Source organism: Myxine glutinosa, chromosome 12, assembly GCF_964187855.1.
Source record: "Myxine glutinosa chromosome 12, kmMyxGlut1.1, whole genome shotgun sequence".
NCBI lineage: Eukaryota > Metazoa > Chordata > Myxini > Myxiniformes > Myxinidae > Myxine > Myxine glutinosa.
Window position 1 is genome coordinate 57,966,467 of NC_136272.1, and position 23,666 is coordinate 57,990,132.

Below are 23,666 nucleotides of genomic sequence, written 5' to 3' on the forward strand. Positions count from 1 at the left end.
TGGTGCAGTAGCAGCAAGTTTAACAAAATTAGACGTAGGAGGAGGCCATTTGGCCCATCATGCCTGTGCTACATCAACACGAGATTAAATACATTTCTCAAGGTAACAACTTAATTTCATTGGAGGGGTGGGGTGTGGTGATGAATGTGTGGCAGGTTCAGGGATATGCCCAGCATGTCAAAAATAAACTATAGCGACACTTGGTAGAGCACATACCTCCGCCAGGCTGAACAGTTTACGTTTTGTATCCCACTCATAGGCTGGATCTGGATCCGGACGTGAACCAAAATCTAATCGGCTACTTCTTGTCACCTACCCAACTCATCCACCTAGTTTAGTCATAACTCGTCCATAACTTTTTTTTAAATATCATGTTGTATATCGCTTTTGACCGATCTCTCAATGGTGAAGAATCACTTAAAAATTAAATAATTCTCGTATCAGAATCCATATTCAGATCTTCACCAAAATCTAATCGATTTGTCCTCGTCACACACCCAACATGTCCACCAAGTTTTGTCCAAACACGTCCATAACTTTTTGCGATACACTACATGACCAACAGTATGTGGACACCCCTTCTATTTAGTGGATTCGGGTATTTCAGCCACACCCATTGCTGACAGGTATATATAATCGAGCACACAGCCATGCAATCTCCATAGACAAACATTGGCAGTAGAATGGGCCGTACTGAAGAGCTCAGTGACTTTCAACGTCGCACCGTCATCGGATGCCACCTTTCCAACAAGTCAGTTCATCAAATTTCTGCCCTGCTAGAGCTGCCCCGGTCAACTGTAAGTGCTGTTATTGTGGTGGAAACGTCTAGGAGCAACAACAGCTCAGCCGGGAAGTGGTAGGCCACACAAGCTCACAGAACGGGACCGCCGAGTGCTGAAGCACATAGCGGTTAAAACTTGTCTGTCCTCGGTTGCAACACTCACTACCGAGTTCCAAACTGCCTCTGGAAGCAGCGTCAGCACAACAACTGTTCGTTGGGAGCTTCGTGAAATGGGTTTCCATGGCTGAGCAGCTGCACACAAGCCTAACATCACCATGCGCAATGCCAAGCTTCGGCTGGAGTGGTGTATAGCTCACTGCCATTGGACTCTGGAGCAGTGGAAACGCATTCTCTGGAGTGATGAATCACGCTTCACCATCTGGCAGTTCGATGGACGAATCTGGGTTAGGCGGATGCCAGGAGAACGCTACCTGGCCGAATGCATAGTGCCAACCAGTGGCAGGGAGGGGGTGCAGGGGGTGCGCACCCCCCCCTTCGATCAGGGTGCAGGGGTGCGCACCCTCCCCCCCACCCCCCTCTTCAACGCAACGGCATGGATGTGCTGGAGGCATACTCTATGATTGACGAAAAGAAGGACGCGCTCACTCAACTACGGTCAAATGCTGAAACTGAATTCTCTCTGTGGTTCAATCACGCTAAGGCCATGATAGAATCTGTAGGAGGTGATGTCACATTGCCGAGAGTTGTAAAACGACAAATCCATTGTCCAAACACTGCCGCCAATACTCCCTTGCTCTTCTACCTCAGAAACATGTGCATTCCATTTCTCGACCACCTCAGCCAGGAAATGGACACCCGATTCTGTGCTGAAAATCGGGAAGGTAGTGATCTGTTTCTGCTGATGCCATCTGCAATAATTGCTGATACCTGCGACATTCCAGCCCTACATCAGAAACTATTGCGTTTGAAAAACGACATGGAACATCCCGCAGGACTGATAAATGAGCTTAGAGACTGGCAGATGTTTTGGAGAAGGAAGCCCAACAACACGCTTCCAAGCACATTCATGGATTGTTTCTGCGCAGTAGATGGAGACGAATTTCCATCCATCAAAGTCCTACTCCATATTGGATGCACCCTCCCTGTAGGCTCCTGTGAGGCCGAACGTTCATTTTCTTGCCTGCGTCGTCTGAAGACCTACCTAAGAAATTCCATGGGAGAAGGTCGGATGGCATCTCTGGCCCTCATGAACATACACCATGACTTCACCATATCCCCACATGATGTGTGTGACATTTTCATTCAGAAACACAAGCGCCGTCTCTTCCAAAATAGCATAATTTACGATTAATAAAATAATTCACAATCCGCTGTCCTATCTGATCGCTTTTGTGGGGAGAACCCCCTGCCTTGAGCTTCACAACCTCGGCGCATGGCTGTGCCAGGCTTTGCCCAGCACACAGTCTGTCATCGCCATCATTTCACACAATGGGAGTGCACAGGTCTTCTATAACTACTAGTGAGCCCATCCATCAAATCCTGGTGTTGGTGTAGCGGCTAGGGTGCCGGCTTAGGATCCTAGGATCCTGGGTTCGAATCCCGGTCGATCGCTGAATTAACGCCAGGGGGGTTGACTCAGCCTGTCATCCTTCCGAGGTCGGCTAATTGAGTACCAGTTCACTGGTAATTCCCTGTGTGTCGTAAAAAGGCGACAAACAGGGTTGGCGGCAGGAAGGGCATCCGGCCGTAAAACATTGCTTCAAAAAGGGGACCAACAAAAACAACAACAACGACGGTGCCCGAAAAAGGCCAACCCCCGCTTTGCGGGGAAAAAATAGCCTCTAAAGGTGCTTATTTTTAATTTTATTTTTTTTAATTTTTTTAAAGTGAGCCCATTGGTCCAAATGGACCAAATTTTCATCAGCTTTCATGGCCTTGCAGCATACCTGCCTGCTATAGTGCTTGAGTTGGAATAAATGCTTTGCAAAATATTATATCATTGTTTTTGTTATTTATTTAGTAATGAGAATGGCATGCCATGGAAGGACCTATTAAGCTGCTCTATACACCTTAACATGGTGTGCGTTTAGAAACATGGGAGTTCTTCTGGATTCTTTGTAGTTAATTCGCCTAATTAACTCAGGAGATCATAACAATCATTTCGCGAGAACTACACAAATCAGAAATTCCATTTCAGAAAGCTCCAGTAGAACTACACAAAAAACATGCTGCACGCATGCAACACACACACACACACACACACACACACACACACACACACACACACACACACACACACACACACACACACACACACACACACACACACCATCAATTTATAGCAGAAGGAACAGCTGGCTGGGCAAGTCGTTTCACCAGTTCCTCGATCTGACCATTAGTCATCGCGAATCTGTTGAACTGTTGGACCAGGGAAGAACACAAGGAACTGCAGAAACTTCCAAGAACGCACGAAATGCCGTTTCTGACGATCAATCTAAAAAAAATTCCTGGGGGAAGACTCCCAGACCACCTTACCCCCCCCCCCCAGCGCTTTTGTCTCATGCACCCCCCTCCCACCCCCCCCCCCCCCGTTTTTAATTCCTGGATCCGCCCCTGGTGCCAACTGTAATGTTTGGTGGAGGAGGAATAATGGTCTCGGGCTGTTTTTCATGGTTCGGGCTCGGCCCCTTAGTTCCGGTGAAGGGAAATCTTAACACTACAGCATACAATGACATTTTAGACGATTGTGTGCTTCCAACTTTGTGGCAACAGTTTGGGGAAGGCCCTTTCCTGTTTCAGCATGACAATGCCCCCGTGCACAAAGCGAGGTCCATACAGAAATGGTTTGTTGAGATCGGTGTGGAAGAACTTGACTGGCCTGCACAGAGCCCTGACCTCAACCCCATCGAACACCTTTGGGATGAATTGGAACGCCGACTGCGAGCCAGGCCTAATCGCCCAACATCATTGCCCGACCTCACCAATTCACTTGTGACTGAATGGAAGCAAATCCCTGCAGCAATGTACATCTCGTGGAAAGCCTTTCCAGAAGAGTGGAGGCTGTTACAGCAGCAATGGGGGGACCAACTCCATATTAATGCCCATGAGTGGGGAGGGTGGGCAAGGGGGATTTTCAGGTAAAGGATATCTAATAGAGACCGCACATGATTCCTTGATTAGACCTTTTCAGAGACATCACACTTGGCACAGATGTTCATAATCATCCCATCTGGACTCGATCTACCTGCAACATCCCGATACCCCTCTATCTCCAATGCTTCTAGGTACCTTTATAATTTCAGTTTAAACGTATTCACTGTTCCTGCTGCTACTACTTTTCCAGGGAGATCATTCCATGCAATAACTACTCTGATTGAAAGACCTCTGCCTTACGACCACCTTACGACCACACTGTCTGTCGTGCTGAATAATTATTCTGCACTTATTCTCTCTCTACTCTTCATTATCATAAAACGATAATGATGAAATAAGGAATTAAAATATCCTCCCCCCCCCCCACCCCCCCCTCGAAGGACAATTGTGTGTATGCATATATTTGTGTTTACACCTGTAAATCATAAGACGAAAGAAAAATGACAGAGACCAAGGAGAAACTGACCTCAAACAAGGAAATGAACCCATTTAGCCCATCTCTTCTCCAATGGCTTGATCTCGGATCATCAATTTGGATTCAGACCAGGCCACTCTACTCCGCACATGCTGATTCTGCTGTCACAACAATGGAGGATTCTGCTGCCACATTTCCAAGCTGGCCTCCAAATCCAGTCACCGACTGGGCATGCTCCGTTGTACGAAGTCCTTCCTTGGCACACCTGAGCTCCTCAACACATACAAGGCTTTCATCCGCAGCTCAATGGAATACTGTTCTCCCCTCTGGGCTGGTACTCCTGCCTCACACCTAGCTCGGCTTGACGCTGTTGAAACCAAAGCTTTCAGAATAATTGGAATCTCCAGCGATGAAGCTAACTCCGAGGGCGTTTCACTCACTCACCGCAGGCAGGTTGGTGGTCTTTCTGTCTTCTACCGACTCCTCTCCGGCCTTGCTCCCCCAGCTCTATCTGTGCTCTGTCCCCCAATTATTCCTGCAGGTCGCACAAGATCTGCCTGCAACCCTCTTATGGTTAAACTGCCACAATCTAGACTGTCTTCTCACCTTCACTCCTTCATTCCTCTTTTCTCCCACCTCTGGAACAAACTCCCTCACTCTCTTCAATGCCACTCCTCCCTCCAGGTCTTTAAAACAGCTGCTCACCACCATCTATTATCTTCCCCCATCCAAAACATTGATCTCTTCTACCCCTGTCATTTCACCCCCAGATCCACTCTTTTTGAAATACCGACCTCTTTCCTGGAGGTTCTAGCAGAGTCCATGTGTTTTATACCTCTCCCTCCCCCCCCCCCCCCCGCTTTCCCATGCCTCCTCCCCCCAAGCCCTCCCCTTCCCTCAGATCTTCCGATGTCCCTGTTCTCTGCTGTTGTACTTGTGTGCTTCCCTCTCTCTCCCCATCTTGTCTCCCACTCCCTTTATTGTATGTCTTGTGTGTTTCCGTTTGTTTGTTTTTTGTGATTGATGTTGGCTCTTGCACGAGCCTCGATCTTGTATACAAAACAAACAAACCAAAAAAAAAACCACATGATCCTCGATGTTTACAGAAAACAAAATGAAGCCTTGAAGTGAAAGACCACTTTTCCAACAGTCAAACATGGAGGAGGTTCAGTGATGTTTTGGGGTTGCTGTGCTGCCTCTGGCACTGGGTACCTTGAATGTGTGCACGGCATCATGAAATCAGGAGATTACCAAGGCATTTTGGAGCGCAATGTTCAACCCAGTGTCAGAAATCTGGGTCTCCGTCGAATGTCATGGGTCTTGCAGCAGGACAATGACCCCAAAGACACTTCAAAAAGCACTCAGGAATGGTTCAAGACAAAACACTTGGACTGTTCTGAAGTGGCCAGCAATAGGTCCAGATCTAAATCCCATTGAACACCTGTGGGGAGATCTGAAAACAGCAGATGGGAGAAGGCACCCTTCAAATCTGGGAGAACTGGAGCAGTTTGCACAAGAAGGAAGTGCTTGACTGCAGTTATTTTGTCCAAAGTCTGTGCTACCAAATATTAAGTCTTGGGTGTCAATAATTTTGTCAATACGAATTATTTTTATTTTCTGATTTTAAAGGATATATTAAGTTCTGAATCAAAAACAAAGGTTCTGTAATATTAACAGGGAAATAAAGAATGGTAGAGACCAAACACTTTTGTCAATTTCAACTGATTTTTAGAAAAAGTGTGAGTTATTTGATAAAAGTGCAAGTGTGCCAATATTTTTGCCACGACTGTATATTTTGTTTCAATTTCCATTCCAAGGAACTTCAATGCAGGAGGAGGCCATTCGGCTCATCAAGCCTGTGCAATGGTCCCCAGCCAACCTGTGGCTTTGTCCATGCTCTATCCTTTTTTTTTTTCTTTTTTTCTTTTTTTAATGTTGTTGTTGCTGTCGAGCATAAAGCAAAGAAGCAGCACATACCACATTGCATGTATATATATAATTTTTATTTTTATTATAATTTTTAGTTATGATTTGGCTGTGGTTCGAACTCGGAGCTCACACTTTATCCATTATGCCACCACCTCCGTTCTTTTTGGGATCTCGAATGTGATCTTTGGATCTATGTGTGATTTAAGAGCATTTTAATTACCGATTATATCGTTGTACTGTTATTAAATGCTGTGAATTTGGTCTCGTCCACTCTTTTCCAAACTCAAAGCAAATTGTTATTTAAAAACTTATTGGGATTAAATGTCCGTGCCATGACGCCGCTTGGCCCAAACATGTCTGGTTTTTTGGTTTTTAAATGTCGATTGTTGATTGGAAATTTTATTTGCATCATGGTTACCTTTTTGTGCTCCGTGTGCCTGGTTCTTTTTGCAGGTGAAGAATTCAAAATATTACAACTATACACTTTCGGTGAATGGAATAGAAGAAAAGCATGGTGATGATTATGGAAAGGACTATTTGACGGATTTAATTGTGAGTTGCCACTTTTTCAAAGTGACGAAGCCGTTTCATCATTTGGTTATGTCCTTCATTCCATCCGTCCATCAAAAAATGAATATGAACCTTTCCAACCCACCATGTTTAATTCTAAAGGGGTTGTAAAGGGTCATTATAGTGGGTTCTAAAGGGTAATTGTAATGGTTTCTAAAGGGTAATTCTAATGGGTTCCAAAGGGTAATTCTAATGGGTTCTGAAGGGTAATTCTATTGGATTTTAAGGGTAATTCTAGATGATTCTAATGGGTAATTCTAGATGATTCTAATGGGTAATTCTAGAGGATTATAATGTGTATTTCTAGAGGGTTTTGTTCATTTTTTGGCTTTGTCTATTTCATATTAAAAATACCAAACTGAACCGCTTTCTTCAGACATGGGTGCGATTTTTTCTTTCTTTCTCCATTTGCAGCATTGAGGATACTGGTGGAGGCCCTGTGTATTTGCTTTTGAATTGCTGAAGGTTGTGAATGCGAATCTCAGGTGTTTGTGACTATCTCGTGTGTCTTTCATACATTCGGATACGTCCTGTATTTGTGTCGATCTTAAGTTGCCTTGTTATTCAACAGGCCAATTACTCGCTTGCATTTCTTGAAAGTCATAAAGAACTTGTGAGGCCTACCCCTTTCTTCATGATGCTGTCAACGCCCGCCTCACACTCTCCTTGGAATGCAGCGCCCCAGTATGAACACCACTACGACAATGTTTCAGCACCACGCAATGGAAGTTTTAACCACCATGGGAATGTAAGTGGTGGTTGTGTGCAGGATACGCTGATGGGGATGAAAATTGTCATCACCTGTGAAATTTCAACGTTGAGTTTTCAAAAAAGGTTGAATCATGGGAAAGTGTCTTGACTGTGTATCTTCCTTAATGTGGATGTAATTTAAGGAAAATTAACTTGAGTTTTCGCTTTTCTTTGCTTGGACTATTTGAAAAGCCGAAGTCCCTTCTCAATTTCAAGTTGTGTTCCTGTATTTTTTTTTTTTTTTTTTTTTTTGTATACTGAATCGAGGCTCGTGAAAGAGCTAACATTTACTTCACAAACAAATCAACCAGACAAACAAAACACACAAAAAGAGGGAGCGGAAAACAAGATGGGGAGAGAAGGGGAAGCACACAAACACAACATTTGAGAGCAGGGAGATGTGTGGAAGGGAGAGGGCTTGGGGGGAGGAGGCGTGGGAAGGGGGGGGGGGGGGGAGGGAGAAGTATAAAACAAACCTCAAATTATTGGGACCTTCTATAACAGGGGGCAGGGGCATTCTATGTATTACTTGCACCTGGCTTGAAAGTCTACATGCAAATAAAAATCCTCGAAGGTAGATTTTCTTTTTGAGCAGCTTCCGAGAAAGGTGACTTCTTCTTCATTATACATACCCAGAAAGGCTGAGGGTTTTCCTTTGCATTTTCTTCCTCCCAAAAGGCATAGCCATGCGGAATTTTACACAGAGCATGTATTGCATCATTAACACGTGACAGTTTATCTGCCTCGAGCAGAGGGCATCATGATTGTGACTGTTACGCGGTGGTAATTTGGGTCAATAAACATCTCCTTTCCTGATGCTAAATTCCCATTTCCTCAGGCTTTGATTCTGAGCAGAATGCCCTCGTGCTTTCGCTGTCATCGCCTCGTATTTCAATTTTGTTTGTTGTGATTCTTTTTCTCACTGTTTAATGGCTTTTGTTTTTTTGCATGTTCGTTGTTTGTATTTATTCTTTCCTGTATTTTTGTGACCCTTATGTCCTAAACAAATCTTTATTGCATTGCCAGAAGTGACAATTTGCACAAATGGAAGGGATTCTCCTGGTAATGAGGAAGCATCACTTCCAAGGCAATTCCCAAATGCCATATGTGTCCGTCCCGTCCGTCAGTGTGTTCATCAGTAAGACCCTGGTGATGTCCTTGTGTCTGCTCCACGATCCTCTCTTTCCCCGTCCTCTCTCCAATGTGGTGTTGATGTTTTGGAAGTTTGACACAATGCGCCAAACGGCCTCCTCTGGCATCAAATTCCTTGTATTTGTTAGGCTGCACTGATGATCTGAATGTTATGTATTGTTGCGGATCCCGGGTTCGTCGACGTACAAGGGGGTTTTATGCCCCGTTCCCCCACGAACTCTGGGTCCAATGAGGCCGCCGACCACGACTACACTCGTGGTTGATGGATTGCTAGGCAACTCCAGCCGCCGAGCCCGCAGCTGCGCGTGGAAGTGTTAACGGTCACAACCCGAATACCGTCGGACACATGCAGCCGTGAGAACGGGGACAGAACCCCGCACAAGTCACACTTCTTCCTGACACCCAAGCGGTTGTGCGTCGCGTGACCCATGCCGTTACACTATCGGACCCGATTGAGCGGTTTTAATTTGGGCGATGCTAGGTCAATGGATGGGAAATGACAACGACGGCCAGGTTGGAAATACCAAACACAGTATTTATTTACAGGTATGTACAGAACAGAGACAAAGCAAAGAATCTTAATAGCCTTACCTAGACTCCCAGACAAGGGCTCTCATTCGTTCGGGGAAGAGGGGGATGCACAGGGAAGCGCGGCCGCTTCATGCAGCTCACCCGGATGGGCTTGGTTGTGCAGCTTGTCCGGATGGGCTTGGTCGTGCAGCTCGCCCGGATGGGCTTGGTCGTGCAGCTTGTCCGGATGGGCTTGGTCGTGCAGATCGTCCAGATGGGCTTGGTCGTGCAGCTTGTCCGGATGGGCTTGGTCGTGCAGCTCGTGCGATGGGCTTGGTTGTGCAGCTCGTGCGAATGAGCTTGGTGGACGAAAGCCCCAGGAATCGCTCCAACCCAAGGCGCCAACAGCCGGAGACGATCGTGGCAGGGATGAAGAGCGATGATGAACCAGGAGCAGGAACCAGAGGACCGATCAGGATAGCAGGAGCCCAGCGAGAGAGAGAGCAAGTGTTTATGGGCCGGGTTTTTATAACACCCCAACCCCTTCCCGAATGTTCCATGGGCTCAATTGGCTGCCGGGGGTCACGTGACGTGACAGCCCCTCATTGGTCACCCTCGGCCACTCCCCCATGCCTTCCCTTTAGCTCCCATTGGTTGCTCGCTCCTCCTCCTCCCAGGAATGTCTCATTCCTCAGGGGAAGGTTTTATTCCTCTTTCAGGCCTGCAGGGCCTAGTCTAGTCCCATGACAAGGCACTTTAGGCCTCAACGAGGCCGACAATCATCCTGCCTGACTCAACGCATTATTTGTTTTCTTTCTAAACACTGCAAAGGGCCTATGCTTTACATTTAATAAGAAATAACTAACTATAGGAGGCTACATGTTGTGGTGTAACTAACTATAGGGGGGTTGCCTTTATTCGCAAAACTGCAACAATATATATATTGTTACGGACACGACTTAGATGTTATGATGGGCCGAGCGGAATGGCCGCCGTGTTCGCACAGTTTACCCGATTACTCTCGAACGTTGGCCGAATCGCGCTACGCTAGATCAATGAAGGAAAGGACACAACGGCTGGGTTAAATGACACGACACAAGGGGTACAGTTCTCAAGACCTCCGGAGGAGGATATAATATGGTTATGCAGAACGTTTAGATTACACGGCACAGAGGTACAGCACAGAAAGATGGGCACTTATACACGGTCTTATCTTAGCCCTGACAGACCACAGACAAACGGGACAAGACTGACTCACACAGGGATTGCTGGCAAGGAAGGGCAGGCAGTCGATGGCTCAAGGTGCACCTTGGCTCAGGGGCAGAATCGACCCGGTCCGGTCCAGAGAGGCGGGAGGTATCTCTCAGCGCTAGGAGGTGGCGTCCTTTTGTCTTCGTAGCTGAGCCGCATCTGACGTCACCTCCGTCTTCCTGCGCATGTCCAGCGGGGAGTGACACGCCCTCGGCTCGTTAGCTCCGCCCCAGATGGAATCGGTCCGCCGCTTCTTATTGGGTGCGGGGGGTTACCGGGCTCCGCCCTTGACGAGGAGCTGACAGTGAGCCCCTGTGTGGTAACCCCGTCGGAGCACATGGTCAATGGCGGCTAACCAAGCCGGAGTGAGGACGCACACTCCCCGCGCCGCCGCCGTGCCGCCCCCGCTGTTGTTGTTGTTGGTGTTGTTATTCCATGAGGAAGAGATGCGGGGAGGTATTGGGAGGTCCTAAACTTACTAACGGTGCCATACAATCACATTCTGGTGCAACGAAGAGTCAGAATTAATGGAAACGAGTCCTTAACTGACATAGACTAAGAATAACTAGCAAGATGTCCTATAGTTGTCTACGTGAGATGCGGTGAACCTGGGCACGACATTTAATGGGGGAAAAAGGGGAAGGTCGGGGCTACAGAGTGTTGTTTACAGACAATGGGACTAGGGAATGGGGGATTGGGGATAGTTGGGGAGTATTGGGGAAATAGGGGAATATTTACAAGCGGATATGGATGGAGGCCAAATCCCATATCCGCAACAATATATATATATACACAAAGAATTAAGTTAAGCACCCCTACACAACGAATTAAGGTAAGCACCCCCTAATATATATTCTTTGTGTATATGTATACATTGGCATATATTCTAAGGTATGTGAGATCAAATAATGATTGGTATGACATTAGCAATTATCCATTGATGAAATGCAGATGAGTGCACTCATCTGTGACGCCCATTCGCTCGTGCAGCACGATCACGTGGGTCCTACACACGTTATTGACGCAAAGATCGCTAGAGGTCTTCTCAGAACAATGACTGTACGTTAGAAAACATAAACGTCATCCACACTGTCCGTGATGGACCTATAGCTCCATACTTAAATTGAGGTGAAAATATGCCTAAAATTCCCAAAAAATTTCACCTTAAATTATTCAGAATAAAATATTGAAAACGGCATGATTGTTATGTTTTTATGTGACCATAATATCACTTCTCCAGAAAATATAGCAATATCATGGGTATATTACACTGTTTTGACGACAACAAACTTGTAATGTGCGAGGTTGTAAAAAAACGGGGGGGGTGCTTAACTTAATTCTTTGTGTATATATATATATATATATATATATATATATATATATATATATATATATATATATATAATATATATATATATCTATATATCTATATCTATATATATATATATATATATATATATATATATATATGTATATATATACATGTGAAGAAGCGGCTCTTCGTTTGCAAAAGAAGTCCACAAATAGCCTGAAATGACGCAGCTTTATTAAAAACCAACTTATACAGATCCGGAAGAAGCCAGACATCTACAGCAAGAACCAGCTTCATGCCACGTCCAGCCTTCCTGAAGCACATTGATTCGCAGTCCGTATAAATACTTGACAAGTTTATCAGAAAATCTCCGAGAGAACAAAGCGACTGGCGAGAGTCCCTCGCCGTCATCCTAGCCCCCACCGTCATCCGCTCTGTCATTCGGGGGAGTCAGCCCTTCCTTATCATTCGGACCAGATATAGTTTCAAAGCTCCGAGGTGACGAAAAATGTAACTCACAGAGAGAAGAGTGCATGCTTGGCCAGATAAGACCATGCTTGGCCAGCCAGATAAGACCATCTAGGTGAAAAGGGCACACGTATACGAAAAACCATTTGCCCAACACGACCGAAGCGAGCCTTTCCTCATTTTAAACACAAACTGAAGCATGTTTATTGTAATTCAGGCGCCGCTATGATTATATGGAATATAATTAATTTTTTTTAAGTTTATATCTGCAATTCGAGCATTCTACTTGAAACTACACATTTCACGCGCGTATAAACGTCCGCCAGCCCGCGGCTCGAGGCGCCATCTGCGGACCGAATGGAGAGAATTTATGACCGGGCTTTATCTTGCATCGAGAGGGCACATGGAGGACGAGCCATCCGTCCAGCACGAAATGCATCGAGTACTTTCCCATTTATCCCCAGCAAAGCGAAAACCCCTTTATTTACTTATGTAAAACATTAAGCAACATTTTAGATCAAAACATATTATTCGACCGACGTTTTATACAGAATTCTAAGCAATAACGAATCTACGACTTGACATTCCTTCCTCTTGTCTCGTCGAGACAAAGTATCTTAAGAGACAACGTGCCACATCGGGCTTTATTGAAAAATAATTGTGTAATGCGGGTATTGAAAAAATAATTGTGTAATGCGGGTATCTCCCAAGGGCATATCGTGCGCCCAAAGCGCCTCGCCCGTGCATTTGGCGAGCGTGTCGTGCGGTGCGTGCTTGGAACCTGAGGGCTCAGAACATGAAAGTCCATTAACGTTTCGGATCCACAACGAAGGTGTCTGGTCCAGATGAGGTTCTGCTCCGCCAGAGGGCCCATCACCTCCCCTGCGGAACTTGCTCCCCCCACCCTTTGCAGACTCAGTCCTTGCAGATCTTCGAAGTTAATCAACGATCATGCCCATGAGGTCCCTCACGTGCTGCTGTTCTGGGGAATACATAATATTGTCAGTATCTTGTGTCTCAATTTCCTGGTCAGGGTACAGAGCGTAAAAATCCGATTCACTTGAAGCATTTGAACTTAATACATATGGAGCAAAGAGAGGAACTTCCTTTATGTCAAAGTCTCCCTTGGGCGCCTGGTCGGCTTGCGGGTCTAGGATATCCACGTCGGGTCCCTCGATCGCCAGACCCAGCGTCGCAATCAGATCCATAGTTGGGTCGGAAGGGGGCGTGCAGCTGTCAGCTTGTAATACATAAGCAGCGTTAGCCAGTACACGCAAGGGGTTTATAGCACAAGTATCACAGTCATCACAGACACCGTTACAGGCAGCAGCCAGTTCCCACATGGGATCCGCACAAGTATCACAGTCGTCACAAAATTCAATACAATTTTCTGGAGCGCTGGTCGCAACTGCCTTGTTGAAGGACCCGTTCAGGTCGACGGCCTCTGTGGTCAGAGCCATAGTCGTTGTCGGCGGCTTCTTCACTTTCCATCCTGTAAAATACTTTCTCATACAGAGGAGGACTAGAGATTTCATTAGTGCCCCCCAAATTACTACCCCGATTATCACAGCCAGTGCGGTCAATAACCACTTCACTATGGTGCCCGTCCATCCCTGGAACCAGTCAGTGAGCCAGCTAAATTTATAAGAGTTCTCGCGCGCGATCCGATCGATTGTCAGGGCGTGGCTAGTTTCCCTTAGTCTCACTATTGCGGCTGACACTCCTTCAGATGGATCGGGTATGTAAGTGCAACATTTTCCCTCTATAATTCCGCATACCCCCCCTTTCTCTGCCAAGAGCATGTCCAAAGCCACCCGATTCTGCATCACCATTGTACGCATGTGAATCACCGTATCCAATAGTATGTCATGAGCCGTAGCGGTGTCGTTTGCCACCTTTTCTAGGGCCAAAGCCAATTTAGCTATCCGGAAACTATCCATGACTGTGCCCGCTCCTGGGAAGAAGAAACCAAACACCTTTTCCCATAGACTCCCGTGTAGTTTAGTGGTTCCATCTTCGTTCATGACTGACCTCTTATAACGCCTGTCCAAGGACTTTGGGTCTAGCTCATCCAGTATCTCAACGTCAGGAAGGACTGAACCCAGATAACATGTGCCCCCCCAATTATTTGGTAAATAGGGGTAAGCCTTGTCGCCGCATATAAACATTGTCCCATGGGGTGGGACCAGGTGGGTGGATAAGCACCGGAGTCCCTTTACCACCCCATTAATCCTACGAACCCCCCTGGAGAATGTTATAGCCGTTATGTTGTGGTTGTGTTTATCTTGCAGTACTATTCGTAATGTAATCCCTGAGCTCCCTTGTCCCAGCTTCCCATTACCTGTTTCCAACATCAATAAAAATAAAATTATAAAATTAATAAAAATCAATCATCTCAAATCTCAAATCAAATCAAAAAATCAATCAAAATCATAAAAAATCAATAAAATAATAAAAATAAACGAAAATTACTTCAGCTACAGTTTCAACTAGAATTAACACAAACAAACCACCATTAACCTCCATTAATAATAATAATAATAATAATAATTCATTTATTTTGTATAGCGCTTTTCCAGAAGCCCAAAGGCGCTTTGACAGAGTGGAAAACATAATGCATAACAATACATGAAAACAACAATTGCAAAAAGACAAGAATCAAGAAAACAAACAGCAGCGATATACGGCATATATATAAGACAAGAATCAAAAAGACAAGACAAGAATCAATAGGGAAATATTTAAAGCAAAAGGAGGGAGAAGGAGAAGAGATAGTCAGGGGTTAAATGCTGTGGGTTGAATGTTGAATGCAGCGTTGAACAGGTGGGTCTTTAGTGATGTTTTGAATGTGGTGAGTGAGGAGGAGTCTCTGATGGTGTGAGGTAGTGAGTTCCAGAGGGTGGGAGCAGCGATGGAGAAGGCCCTGTCCCCCCAGGATCTGAATTTGGTCCGGATGGAGGGGGTCAGGAGGTTGGTACCAGCAGAGCGGAGGTTGCGGGTGGGAGTGTGTCTGGAGAGGAGGTCAGCCAGGTAGGATGGGGCCAGGTTATGGAGGGCTTTGTATGTCAAGAGGAGGATTTTGTACTGGATTCTCTGGGGGATGGGGAGCCAGTGAAGCTTGTAAAGGACGGGGGTGATGTGGTCACGGGTCCGGGAATGAGTGAGTAGACGGGCAGCGGAGTTCTGAATGTATTGGAGTTTATTGGTGATTTTTGAGGGTGAACCATAGAGGAGGCTATTGCAGTAGTCCAGACGGGAGGTGATGAAGGCGTGGATGAGGGTTTCTGCAGCCGTGGAGGAGAGGGATGAGCGGAGACGGGCAATGTTTTTCAGGTGAAAGAAGGCTGACTTTGTGATCTGTTTAGTGTATTTGTCGAAGGAAAGGGTTTGGTCAAAGATGACGCCAAGATTCCGGATGTGAGGGGAGGTGGATACTGGGATACCGTCGATGTTGAGGGCAAAGTTATGGGTGGATTTTGTGAGCGTTTTTGGGCCAATGATGATTATTTCAGATTTATCACAGTTAAGCTTGAGGAAGTTGATTTGAAGCCAGGATTTTATTTTATTAACACAAACGAACCACCATTAACCTCCATTAACACAAACAAACCACCATTAACCTCCATTAACCTCCCCCTATTATTTATTTATTTTCACGAATAAACAAATAATAGAAATAACCTGGTCTACTTCCAATTTCAATTCTGGTCAGTTCTGGTGTCTGGTCACACACAATGTTTTCCTCACCCACTGTGATTCGCTCAAAATAGATTCTCACTGTTATGTCTGAAATTCGTCTCATGAAAACCCATTCAAGAGTCCGGTGTAACAGACAGCCAAACACATAGACACGCCGAAGACCCCAGGGTACCCATCAAACTAGCTTGTCCCCAGATCCACAACACAGCGAAACATGTAACTTTACTAAAACTAGAACGGGCACTCGGTAGAGCGCATACCTTCGCCGCAGCTACTTTTGTTGCCAAAATAAAAGACTACAAGATCTGTGTAGCAAAGCCACACCTACGTTGTCATGCGGGAAGATTTGTTTCAAATTAAACCATTCTATCCCGCCAAAAGTTTGATATTGTAATCACATCCATGACCTTTTCATGACCTTGACCTTTGACCCGATCGATTCCAAAATCTAATCAAATGGTTCCCGGATAATAACCTATCATCCCACCAAATTTCATGCGAATCGGTTGAATACTTTTTGAGTTATGCGAATAACATACACATACACACACACACACATACAAATAAATACACAGCGATCAAAACATAACCTTCCGCTTTTGCGAAGGTAATAATCACTTACTCATAACTAATACTCATAATAACTCATAATTACTTATGTAATTACTCATGCCAATACTTACTTAAAATAATGTAATATCCCAATCTTCACCCCCTATGCAAATCGAAGCACCCCGGACAATCCACAACCAATATCAACCACTATAGCCGCCTTCCCGACTCCAGGCAGCCACACACAGCCACATACATCTCCATCCCCGTCACACAAGACAACAGCCAACGAGTGTGTCCACCACACAGAAACCTTTGGCAATGCAACAACCGAACTCCCAGACAACCAACAACAAAACCCAATCCATCTCCATGGCTCATCAAGCAGTTCCAACTTAATCCAGCTTCACATACCGATTTCCCCAAAAACTCGTGAAACTTCACCCCCATTCTGGAAAAACCCTGGACTAAACCCTGACACCCTAAATAACTTCAGACCCATCTCCAACCTACCCTTTCTGTCAAAAGTTTTGGAACGTGCTGTGGCCACTCAACTCAAACATCACCACTCTGCCAATAACCTGTATGAAACATCCCAATCCGGATTCTGCTCCAGCCACAGTACTGAAACTGCTCTCCTCAAAATCACCAGCGACCTTCTCTCTCCTCTGACGCCGGCAACCTCAACATTTTCATCCTCCTCACCTCAACGCCTCCTTTGACATCATCAATCACACCATCCTCCTCACCCTGTTTAGACCAGCTTGTGCCTATTAAACCCAAATCAGTTCACTCTCAAGCCTACAAGGACCACCTACAGCACTGCAAATTATCCACTCTGGCTCCGGAATCCCAAAAGCACTCTTCTCTACAATAAACAAACTAAATAAACAAATAAATAAACAAACTTTACAACGTGAACAAACTCCTCAGCGCCCTGGATACCACCACCTGTCATTCAGAGTAGACAACAGCATCTCCTTTCTGGCTTTCAGCATCTCCTTTCTCCTTTCTGGCATCCAAATAAAATTCTGGCTTCAAATCAACTTCCTCGAACTTAACTATGATAAATCTAAATTAATCTTCGTTTGCCCAAAACCACTCACCAAATCCACCCATAACTTTGCCCCCAACATTGTTCATCGTTTAAGTATCATCCAGAACTAAATTTTTTATAAACCATCAACTTGTAGATGCATTTATTTATATCCCATTAACCCAAGAACTCTCAATTGCTTGGTTATATTTTAGTAATGTCATATATCCATATTTCTTTTCCAAAATGTTCCTGATATACACATTAATCCCATCTGTCTTTGTTTCCAGATCAACTCAAATCAAGAAATCAACACAAATCCTTATTACCTCCAATCAACTCAAAATTAAATCAAACAATTCAAAACCAGATCGGATCAGCGATCAGAAATCACTTTTCCCTGATTCATTGACCTTATATCCCATCCCAGGTCCAAATTTTGTGACTCACAGTACCTGCCTCCATGGAACAATGACGCCTGAGCACTCAATTAGCCCTCCCAGTACCAAAGACTTGCAATCAGACCGACAGGCAGACAAATAACAGAGGCATGTCGCCAGCCCCAGCACAGGACATCACCTTTCCGGGCAGGCACAATATAATCCACAGTATCGAAATGCCAATTTCTATCCGGAGCCTCGCAAAGCCAAAATCGGGCATGTTCACTGCATTTCAACCTCCAACCACACGGGGTGTTCCACCCTGCGCCTGCTCCACCATGCAACCCGATCTGTACTTGGTGCGCCCGGCGTCCCCTATAATCAGCGAGTTATAATAACCACAATATACTTACTTGGTGTACCAATATACCAATATACAGCACCCACCTCTTGATACCACAACTTAATTCATGTTACTTGCATCTCTTTGCATCTTCCCAATTGTCCTCCATTTACCATGACTATCCCCATTGCTCGGTCACACACGTCACTGTGCTCGGCCCGGTTAAATTAAACTCAAGCGTACTGTACCTGACGCTTCCGGTCGGCACCGGAAGTCTGTTTATTTCTTGAGACCCCTGAATCGGGACATCAACGACAATTACAACGACAAACAGAACTCGATATTCTCTGTTCACTAATTACGTACGTGATTTCAGTTTTAACCCACAATATAATGTCCCGATATTCTCCAGATTTAAGTCCTATATATCCTGCCGTTAAATCAACCTCCAGTAGACTGACAGCCTGTCGTTCTTCCAAGGTTAGTGAATTATCTCCGACCTCTTTCCCTTACAAATCTCGAACAAAGGTCAAATGAACTTTAAAAGGTCAAACTTCAAACGGAGAAAGGTGGTACCAGTTCTCATTCCACAACTAATACAAGTCCGGCGACATTCCCGTTCCTTGCAAGAACTCCACATCCGGACAGACAAACGACCACTATCGTGGCTCCACATCGCAAAATGCTAGCTTCTACGAATCCAACAACCGTATAACTCCACAGACAGACAAACACAACCACATCCTCCTCGCGCCCACACCTTGGCACAAGCCACACCACATACCGACAGTTGAAACTGAACGTCCGACATCCAGCAAAGTCGAAATGACCCACAATGCATTTGGGCACACATCCACCGAGCAACCTCATACAGCACACCCGTGACTCGCGGCTCGCTCGGCTCCTGCCCGAACGCACAATAACTCTACCCAAACTTCCACGGAGCCGCACGGCGGAAACACAGGTTTGTACCACACTTTAATTAAACGAACATCGCCAGGATTCTCGGATAGACGTTAATTTCACAACACACACGACAAGAATCCGATTTAAATTCAGAGATCGCCGATCGACCTGGCACAACCATCTCAACGCGACGACGCCACGCCGCCCCCCGTCCTGGCGCGCACCCTCGTGCCTCCACACGAATCCCAACACTCCCAAACAGATGAAAATCCGGACTCAGTTCAGGACCTCACCTGTTCCCTCGGATGGTCGCTAGGGAATGTCAAGTAGACCACTTACAAAGCTTCACACCGAAACCCTCTGCTTTGCATATGTCATACAGACAAATACATTGGCCAGATACACACGTCAATTAACATCCCAATATACATTCATTCCTCATTCATGTTACGTCTCTCATTCAAGGAAAAGGATTTTTGGGACGGGTTGGACGGGGTGGGTTGAGGTGAAAAAGGGAAGGCAGGGCGGGGTGTTGGGGTGTTGCCTAGAGCCCCGGGACTGAGCTCAGGTCTTGGGGGGGTGGGGGGTTGTTGCCTAGAGCCCCGGGACTGAGCTCAGGTCTTGGGGGGGTTGGGGGGTCTTGGTCTGGCATCTGGTCCAGCGGCATCAATCGCTGATTTACTTGCTTAACTGCTTACTTACTTGTCAAGCCTACCTACTGCGCGTTTTCCTTTTCCTGGCCATGTTCCTATGGCCCTCTAAGTTAGCCACAGCCCTTCGTTCCCTGGCATGCAATGGCATACCCCATCTTGTCTCTGGGCTGTTCCTTCCTGGAAAAATCTTGGCCACCTGGCTTCAACCTATATGGCTGTCCGACCTCATTTTCCCCTTTCCCTTGTTAACTATAACGTTACCCTTATCGAACGTTATCTTTACCGATATCCTGCGCAAATCCTTTTACTGGCCATGTTCTTATGGCCCTCTAAGTTAGCCACAGCCCTTCGTTCCCTGGCATGCAATGGCATACCCCATCTTGTCTCTGGGATGTTCCTTCCTGGAAAAATCTTGGCCACCTGGCTTCAACCTATATGGCTGTCCGACCTCATTTTCCCCTCCTGGTGCTAACTGTAACTTTAAGCTTACTGTTAAGTCCTTACTGGTATCCTGCGCAAAATCTATTCTTAGCTTTACCCTTAATGTTTATCCTGGCTTTAACAAAGCCACGTCATTCTGAGGCCTAAAATGAGCCTTTACTTACAATTTCTGTTCGAGTGCAGGCAGCGCGGAGACAGGGAGACTGGACCCGCTCGAGGGAGGAAGGTACGAATTTGGAATAATAGCCCTCTGATATAAAACAACTCTCACCTTTAATCAAATCAGCGTGCCGGCGCCGGCCTCAGGCAGCCTTCCTCCTGTCCCTCGGGCTCCGTTTCCCGTCGTCCGGTGCTGCACCCCACTCCTGGTACCATCTGTGAAGAAGCGGCTCTTCGTTTGCAAAAGAAGTCCACAAATAGCCTGAAATGACGCAGCTTTATTAAAAACCAACTTATACAGATCCGGAAGAAGCCAGACATCTACAGCAAGAACCAGCTTCATGCCACGTCCAGCCTTCCTGAAGCACATTGATTCGCAGTCCGTATAAATACTTGACAAGTTTATCAGAAAATCTCCGAGAGAACAAAGCGACTGGCGAGAGTCCCTCGCCGTCATCCTAGCCCCCACCGTCATCCGCTCTGTCATTCGGGGGAGTCAGCCCTTCCTTATCATTCGGACCAGATATAGTTTCAAAGCTCCGAGGTGACGAAAAATGTAACTCACAGAGAGAAGAGTGCATGCTTGGCCAGATAAGACCATGCTTGGCCAGCCAGATGAGACCATCTAGGTGAAAAGGGCACACGTATACGAAAAACCATTTGCCCAACACGACCGAAGCGAGCCTTTCCTCATTTTAAACACAAACTGAAGCATGTTTATTGTAATTCAGGCGCCGCTATGATTATATGGAATATAATTAATGTTTTTTAAGTTTATATCTGCAATTCGAGCATTCTACTTGAAACTACACATTTCACGCGCGTATAAACGTCCGCCAGCCCGCGGCTCGAGGCGCCATCTGCGGACCGAATGGAGAGAATTTATGACCGGGCTTTATCTTGCATCGAGAGGGCACATGGAGGACGAGCCATCCGTCCAGCACGAAATGCATCGAGTACTTTCCCATTTATCCCCAGCAAAGCGAAAACCCCTTTATTTACTTATGTAAAACATTAAGCAACATTTTAGATCAAAACATATTATTCGACCGACGTTTTATACAGAATTCTAAGCAATAACAAATCTACGACTTGACATACATACATACATATATATATATATATATATATATATATATATATATATATATATATATATATATATATATATATATATATATATATATATATATATATATATATATATATATACATATATATTGTTACTGATCGCGGATTAAGATGTTATTTACCGAGCGGTGGTATTGCCGCGACCGTTACAGGATCCCCGACTCACCCGATTCCACCCAAACGTTGGCCGGGTCGCACCGCAGCTAGTCAATAGGGAAAAGACAAAGGCGACGAATGCAAAGAGGAAAACGAAGGCAAAGAAAGGTTTGGAAATACTACTGAATTTATTGACTATTTACACACAAGCAAAAAGAAAGCAGTCACGTTTATTTACAAGCACATAAGACGCAGGTGACACAGGGAAAATACTAGCTTATACAGACTTAATTAACCCAGGACAGAACAAACAGAAGACAGACTCACGCGGGGAATGACAGGAATGGCAGGAGGTGGATGGCTGGAGGTGAACGCTTGGTGGAGCCAACGCGGAGCTTGGCGGAGCTTTGGTGGAGGTGAACGCTTGGTGGAGCCAACGCGGAGCTTGGTGGAGCCTTGGTGGAGGTGAACGCTTGGTGGAGCCAACGCGGAGCTTGGTGGAGCCTTGGTGGAGGTGAACGCTTGGTGGAGCCAACGCGGAGCTTGGCGGGTTGGTGTGACGGGTTCTCTCTCCTTCCCTCACAAGCTTCAGGACTCTTTCTTGACGACCAACTCTTTGTGACCAACTCTTTGTGACCAACTCTTCACGGACCCTCTACTGGCAACCGACTCCTCACCGCAACCAACGCAACCAACTCAGACCAACTCACGACTCACTTCCGTGCGCGCCTTTTATAGCGCCTCCAGCGATTAAGCCGCCGGCGTTTTGGACACGCGCATCGGGGTGCTCACCTCGGCCCTAGTTGGTCGCGCGACCCTCGGGCTCCGCCCTTGATGACGACGGGCGGGCACGCCTTTCTTCCCCTCTATGACGAGGTGGAGACACGCCTTTCTTCTCCGACCCTGCCTCGTGGTCAATGGCGGTTATTGGAGGGGAGGTAATATGGGCAATCGAGGCTCGGCAATGACGAGAGGGGATGTAATATGGGCAATCGAGGCTCGGCAATGACGAAAGGGGGTGTGAAGGAAATGGGGATTTTGGGGATGGGAATGAAAGGGGATCTATTCTCTTTCACTGGTGCAATGGAGTACTTCAATTAATGGGAGACACAGCCTTACCCTAAAACACAGAATAAGAGATAACTATCAACAGGGGTATTCTATTACTTGGCTGATGTGTATGCTTGTGGACTAATTATGGGATGCCCTTTCACCTTTACACAGCTCCGGAGGTAGGGGGGCGCAGAATAAACAATAATAATAATAGTACAGCACACAATCAAAAAATATACAGTCCTCATCTCCGCAACAATATATACATACTGTGAGAAACCACCGGTGAAACCACCTGTTCTCACCCAGATTTGGTGCCCCGCCCACCGCGTGACGTGGCCTCCTTGGAGCCTCACGCGATCGGGAGGCGATTCGGCACGGGATTGGTGGAGAGTCGAGAGAGCGCGGTCGCCATCTTATGCAACGGACGCGGCTCGAAGGCTCCGAGTGGGAAATCTCAAAAGGGCTTTCCTTGAATCCTCACGACAGCCGAGTTGGGCTGGTCGATTACAGTTCGGTATTTTACGAGCGAGTAACTCCGGAAGAGAACGAGTGATTCCCGGATCTCGTAGATTGGAACCGCGAGTGATTGCCTGCTTCGTGTTGGAGCTGCTGGCCGACCGTTCCTGCCGGCCTTGTGCGGTGAATTCCATCCTGTTACCCTCCGAGTCCCGGAGATCGTCGATTGGAGCCGCGAGTGATCTTACCTGCGTCCTGTTTGGAGCGTCTGTTGCCGACAGTTCCTGCAGGCTTTGTGCAGTTTATTCCATTTTGTTACCTTTCATGGTTTTGTGATCGAGCCAATAAAGCATCGTGCCTTACCCCTAGAAGGCCGATTAAAACACAATTGTGTTTATTGAGTTCTCTCTGTCCACTCCGTGGACTACTTGAAGCCCGGACATTAACGTCCGTATTCCGTGCTGGGAACCATTTCACAGCCGGGATCGCGACAATATATATATATA

General features: G+C 46.2%; 1 protein-coding gene across 1 annotated transcript in view; it reads left to right on the plus strand.

Annotated features, from left to right (window-relative positions):
* GNS (glucosamine (N-acetyl)-6-sulfatase) overlaps positions 1–23,666 on the plus strand; it is a 72,210-nt gene that overhangs the window by 18,143 nt on the left and 30,401 nt on the right. The window contains exons 5-6 of the mRNA XM_068131738.2: positions 6,693–6,791; positions 7,381–7,557. Coding sequence (XP_067987839.1) covers positions 6,693–6,791; positions 7,381–7,557 — 276 coding nt within the window. The remainder of the gene's footprint in view (positions 1–6,692; positions 6,792–7,380; positions 7,558–23,666) is intronic.